At 40.1% G+C, this 6,284-nt stretch overlaps 1 protein-coding gene across 1 annotated transcript; it reads right to left on the bottom strand.

Annotated features, from left to right (window-relative positions):
• Nucleotides 1–371: 371 nt before the first annotated feature.
• On the bottom strand, nt 372–2,021 carry LOC129722007 (luciferin sulfotransferase-like). Its single transcript, XM_055675177.1, has 4 exons — nt 1,407–2,021; nt 1,168–1,347; nt 765–1,116; nt 372–712 (listed from the first exon to the last, which is right to left on the bottom strand). The coding sequence occupies exons 1-4, from the start codon at nt 1,562–1,564 to the stop codon at nt 389–391; spliced, it is 1,014 nt and encodes a 337-aa protein (XP_055531152.1). The 5' UTR covers nt 1,565–2,021; the 3' UTR covers nt 372–388.
• Between the last annotated feature and the right edge of the window lie 4,263 nt (nt 2,022–6,284).

Below are 6,284 nucleotides of genomic sequence, written 5' to 3'. Positions count from 1 at the left end.
AAGACAAAATAAAATTGAATACCAACATCATTGAAAATATCTTGAATGTAAAAGTGGAACTAACAAGCTAACAAATTTGTAATGCACCCAGAAGATATCAAAGAACTTCCTCACAAAGTAGAGCGAGACATTCGTTGCGTGTGATTCACGATTGGTACACAAACACGGTAGACAACTTTTACACGATGTAAGTGGCCAGGCCACTTTTTTGATTTAGTAAGTCTCTGGTTTGATGTTGAAAAAAAGTGTGCGGAACGTTTACGTTCAGTATGACCCAATCAAATCATATTCGAAGAAACATCTGCTGAAAATGTAACAGAATTATGTACATATACCGGGAAATATTTTACAATAAATAAAGGTTACTAATATATCACGAAAAGTCATTTTAATTAAAATTAAACAAATCCATCTCTGCTGAATCGGACACATTCATCACAGTCCACTGGTCGATAAGCTGCGCAAGTTCAGCGCTCAGTTCCGTTTTCCACCCTTCTGATTCTCCACGTCGAATAAAATTATAGTTATCGTCCTTCATTTTTTCGAGCCTTCCTGTTTGCTTCAGGCAATGCTCGACCCACTGCTGGGCATTTACAGCCTGATTGTCCTTCATTGATTCGAACGAAAGATGGTTGGCTAACGTTTCAAGCTGCTCTTCCGAGTATGATTTGTTAAAAAACTTGCAGACTTGTTTCAGTGTTCCTTTCAAATCCTAAAAAGAATGTAATAGCTTCACTTATTCGTTTTCAACCAATCCAACAAACCTTCTTCATATCTTCATAGCACAGATGCAGCATATCGTCTTCATACTCTAGATTGTAATATTCCAACACATGACGATGATAGGGCGAATAGTACTGCAGCTCGTTGATGAAAGATCGAACAAACTGGTCCATGGTTCCTCGATAGCCATGCAAAGAAACTGAATGGTGATAGTAGGAAACGGCAACCGCTTTTGGGTTCCGCCGGACATATACCAGCCTTGGTTTGACGGTCCATAATTGATCGGGCAGAAAGCCTACCGGAAGGTGCGTCTTGATAAATCTTGGCGATTCCATCGAAAGAACCTTCTGGAAACAATCCATTCCGGGTGGAAGATCTCGTAATCCATTGATTCTGAAAATAATTATTATTACCATTAAATAAACCCAGTCTGAGCAAACCTACTCCATAAATGGAAAGCGCTCTGCAAGTTTAACACTAGCTGCCTTCGCATAGTCAAGATCGTTGCAAATCAGCCAAATCATTTCCTGGCACCAAGTGGTCCCACTCTTTGGGTACGTAACCAGCCACACATCATCCAAACGAACGTCCATATCTTTAATGCGTTGATCCAGGGCTTTAAATCTACAATAAAATTATAATAACATAAACACAGTAACTTTCCTCTCAGGCAAAAGTCAAACCTTTTATTCAGACAGCACGGCTCCGGCTGCCAATCGGGCAGCGTCACTGGAATGTGACTGTAATCCGTAGGTTTTACCAGAACGTATCCCTCCTCGTCACGTTCCTGCCAAGTAGTCTTGTACACGGGATCTTCAATTTCAAGGTATTCGAAAGCCATAGCGACTGAATATTATTACGCGTGATGTTTTCCTTCTGTGCGAAGCGGATAAATACACACAACTACGCATGAATGCGAGGCGACAAATCGAGAAACGAAGCCACAACAGATAACAAACCGTGCGAGAGGTAAACCGGTAGCGTTGCGTAAAAATTGTGTTGATCTTATCTCTCGATCTTCTAACCGAATTACGAAGAGCCCGACAATCCTTACTTAAACAAGTAATTTTTAGTTCTTTTGGGTTAGTACAGCAAATATATTTTATATCATCACGAGATTCGTGATCATCTCAAGGCAAGAGTCAGCTATTTTCGTTATTTTACACTAATTCCAGCAGCGTCTATGTATTCGTTTTTCTTTTGCCTTTAAACTGGGTTTACAGGCTGTCAACTACTAACTGAACAAGTAAGATCTATGTACAACCAGCAAAAAATAGATTAGAGGCGAACCTGTCGCTGTCTCATTCACGATGTAACTGAGCCCATCGTTATGTAAAAACTGCATTGAACGAAACATTCTGATTACTATTTTTTTTAATTAGACACTTAACACTAATCATGTGCATTCGTATAATGTAATGATAATGTAATATTACAATTGGATTCTTTGAGGTACGTTATAACTTTGTTTTCATTATCTGTGTTGTTTTTGAGAACTATTTGGAGACTCGATACATCGATGTTGGCAATAATACGTGCATCTTGATGTTTGCTGCAGTCCGGCAAGATATGCCGGACGTCTACGGTGTTCCCACAATATTCGCATTCAGGTGAAGCAGCTTTTGGATCAGGAACCCTTGAGCAAGTCTAGTGTGCCCGATTCTAAGTCGCGTTAGGACTCGTTGGTCAGCTGCATTTTCACTGTCGGTCCATGGATTATTTCGCGCAGTTTTATGTTCTGTGATGCGTGCCAAATGAGACCTTATTGCTGTGCTTGTTTTTTCTTATTGCATCCATGGCTGGTATAGGGATACCCTGTGGGTTGTTATTTCTAGCTTGCTCCGCCAGATGATCTACCATGACATTTCCTTGTATACCGATGTGACCAGGAATTCAGCCGAATTGGACTTTTCTGTTCCGTATGGCATTCTCGATACGATGTTGACTAGATCTACCGGATTCGAAAGTAAATAGGCAGCTATCAGAATCTGTTTGGATGGCTATTGGCGTCGAGCGCCGAAATGCATACTCCGAACACGCCTGATCCAACTATGTCGTCGCCTTTGGACCCGTCGGTATAGAGCAGAGTGTATTCAAGCAAACGTCGCTCAATTACTTTATGTACTACAGGGCGAACCAGATCTGAAGGGTCACCCACTCTGATGTGTTGCTTAACGTCCCATAAGATGAGCGGTTTCGGGACGTTCCGTTCGGTCTGTTCTTCGACGTTCTAGAGTCGGCAGATGTTAAGGATGTTCGAGTGAACAGATCTTCTGGAGTTCTGCGAACCACTGGGAAGTTCGAAGCGTCACAGTTATTTCTAGCAGTCGGACAGTTAATCGTGCAAGAGATTGTAGGACAAGCAAGTCAAAAGGTAGCACTCCAGCTTTGACCATAGTAGCGAGTGTAAGGCTAGTAACGAAGGCTCCGGAAACGAGTCTGACCATCCGGTTGTAGGTTGGTGCTAGTAGTTTCACGGTCGAGTTTCCTCTGCTAATTTTTTTTTATTTACATAACGTTTATTTGACACGGCACAATACATTCCTCTGCTAATTAACCCCAATCCATAGAGTAAGCGTAATAATCGCCGATCATACCTGCTGAAGTGAGCTGAACCTTGCCTGAGCTTCGTAGCCGCAAGGTTACATAGTCCGCTTTGATAAGCGGATGGTCGTGGGTTCGAATCTTAGTAGAATCAGGCCATTTGGTTTTGTCAAAGGACTTTCACATGGGTTTATTCTTCTCCACTACATACCCTGATCCTGCTGACTTTCATCCCAGTACTCTAGCTAACTTTTATCCTAACAAAAATAAATCCTTCTCATAATAAAACTGGTCGGAGTAACGGAGGAACGCGATTTCGATAAGACTGCTTCCTCTTGACAAAATGGAGGTGAAACAGTAAGTGCCTATTCAGGAAATTATGATTGTGACGCGGTGTTGGTAGGAAGAACGAGGTTTCGATAAGGCTCCTTCTTCTTGACATAGTAAGTTCCTCTTAAAATTAACCTGGCCAGAGAGAGGTACGTAAGGTGTAATCTCACTCCAGAGAATTGTAATATGGCGATATTGGTAGGATAGAAAGAGGCTCGGTATACTGCCGTTCTACGCATAGTTGTCCCATGTTACTTTTGGTCGATTTTCGTTTTTTATCACCAATGAGTCTATTTACATGTATATTTTTAAAAAATTTTTAAAAATGACATTGTTTGTTTCGAAAATCTTGAAAAACCATACCAAGTCTGTTTGTTCCATCGATGATTTTCTACACATATTTGTCCCACTAGATTTTTTCTACTCTAATTCATCCCACTAACCACTAATTCTCATATTTACAACTTGGGAAGTGCTACAGAGCACTAAAGACTTCTCCTAACAACATTTGACTACATTACGGGTTTCAGAAATTCGGTAACGAGAATCTCTTTGCTTATTTAAATGCGGTGCGTTCATATCTTTGTTAAGGATACCTAAACCTTGTTTGCTGGTTCGTAACCTGAATGATTTTCCTTTTCGAGCATATAAGAAGATAAACGTATGAGATTCATACTAATTGGAAGTTGTAAGAACTGTCTTTTGTGTGTAGCCAAAATGGGGAAAACCCAACAACGTTAACTTGGTAAGTACCTTTTTGACTCCGCGAAATGCGTGCAGGGCTAGTAGCGAACTTGGAGTAAAATAATAGTGACTTTAGTGACTTTTTTTATTAAAATAGTGACCAAATAGAGACTAAATAGTGACCAAATAGTGACCAAAAAATAAACAAAAGAGGGTTTTGAAATTTATTGTTGAACCACAAATGAAATAAATTTTATTTGAAATTTATGTCTTTAGAACATAGGATGTGCAATGATTTGTTCTCGTAGAAAAAAAAGTCGAACTAAAATCTGTATCATAATTTCACATTGAAATGGTTGTAATGACACCTTATTCAATATATTCGAATACAAGTTTTCGAGTTATAAGTGTTAATAAAAGTACGTGAAAGAATGGCACTCTCGAATACGAATTGGTGTGTTGGTGGTCTGTCAGTTGTATTTAGTTCTTGATGTGCGATTTAACAAATCCGGAAAGTCGTAGTAAAACGATTTTTGGTCAGTGGCTGCCCTTGCACAATATTCAAACATCTCAAATCGTGTGAAGCTAGACGCGATTTCGTTTAGTAAACCATCGAAAAATACAAGGAGACATTCTCTTTGGGGGATCGTTGAAAATTCTGTCGGCCACGATCTGCAAGGACGCCACAAGTCGTAGAATTGTGACTGTTATGAGGAAGCGTGTCCGGCGAAATGATAACGTTCAGTATGTAATTCCCACCCATCTGAGTATATCTATTGAATCGGTCCACAATATTCTGGCCGATTCTTTTAGAAAAAGAGGCTCGATAGAGTGAAAATGATACTTTCACAGCTCACTGTTTCACTGTTCGCGAGTGCATTGCTTCTGATGAGAAACTATTTGTCCTGGAGTGTGACTGGTTACAGAAAACAATCGAATGTGGGCAGCAGCATGAGACAACATTTCAGAGTTCTAACTACAGACTACAGCTTTAGTGATGGTCTCTGGAGCAATTTGCAAGCGAGTAAACTTCCCCTGATTTTCATTTACAAAGATGCGGAATTTAATGCTGTTTATTATAAAACGGTAGTTTTGGAAAAAAACGTTACCCCGTGTCTTCGAAAACTTTTCAGAGCTAATTACTATATGTTCTAGCAAGACGGTGCATCAGCGCATACTGCGAACTTGACTCAAGGTTGGTATAGGGACAATTCGAGGGACTTTTTGAATAGAAATAAATTGCCTTTAAGTTCACCTGATCTCAACTCAATAAACTTTTTTTTACAAAATCTCCAACTTGTAAAGCGGTTAAAGCGGTTATCCAGAAAATCTGGGATGAAATCTGGGAATCCGTGTCGCCTGTGACAGCTTCGAAAAGCGTTTGAAGTTGGTTAAGCTAATTAAGGGAGGGGTTTTTCGAAATATATTGAAAATGGCATTGTTCGTTCCGAAAATCTGCAATAACAATACTAAGCCTGTTTGTCCCATCACTGATTTTCCACGCATATTTAACTCACTTGATATTTTCTAATCAAATTCGTCCCACTAAACGCTCAATGGAGCATGGAACAAATATGCGTAGAACGGGTTATCATTATGAAATTTCGAAATGGTATCTGGTAAACACCGGTAGGTTCGGATGATTGAAAGCAAAACCCTACGAATTGAGACCTAAACACGACTATGCACAAAATAAGCTCGAAATTTTTTAATCCACTTCAGGAGGAACAGTTGATTTGAGACAAACAAATTATACTACAAACGTAATTCCACGTACAACACTGATTAGAGACGCGAGTAGCTTGTAGAATAAACCTTCACATTCCTTTTAGGGATGGGCGAACGGGTCACGAGCCCTTCATATGAACCGGTTCTAAAAAGAGCAAAATAATGAACGGCTCACAAAAAGAACCACGGTTCTTTGAGCGCACCAAAACTGCTAGGTTCGCTCGAACCCGAAGTTAACCGAGACAACACGACCACCCCTAATTCCTTTGCAGCTC

The sequence above is a fragment of the Wyeomyia smithii genome, chromosome 2, assembly GCF_029784165.1.
Source record: "Wyeomyia smithii strain HCP4-BCI-WySm-NY-G18 chromosome 2, ASM2978416v1, whole genome shotgun sequence".
Lineage (NCBI taxonomy): Eukaryota > Metazoa > Arthropoda > Insecta > Diptera > Culicidae > Wyeomyia > Wyeomyia smithii.
This window is presented reverse-complemented; position numbering and strand designations above follow the sequence as displayed.

What these genes read in the sequence shown, in the direction of transcription:
- LOC129722007 (XM_055675177.1), bottom strand. Translation starts at nt 1,564, where the DNA reads ATGGCTTTCGAATACCTTGAAATTGAAGATCCCGTGTACAAGACTACT. An exon ending in CCGTGCTGTCTGAATAAAAG is followed by an intron (nt 1,348 to 1,406) that starts GTTTGACTTTTG and finishes ATTTTATTGTAG; the next exon opens with ATTTAAAGCCCTGGATCAAC. An exon ending in GAGCGCTTTCCATTTATGGA is followed by an intron (nt 1,117 to 1,167) that starts GTAGGTTTGCTC and finishes AATTATTTTCAG; the next exon opens with AATCAATGGATTACGAGATC.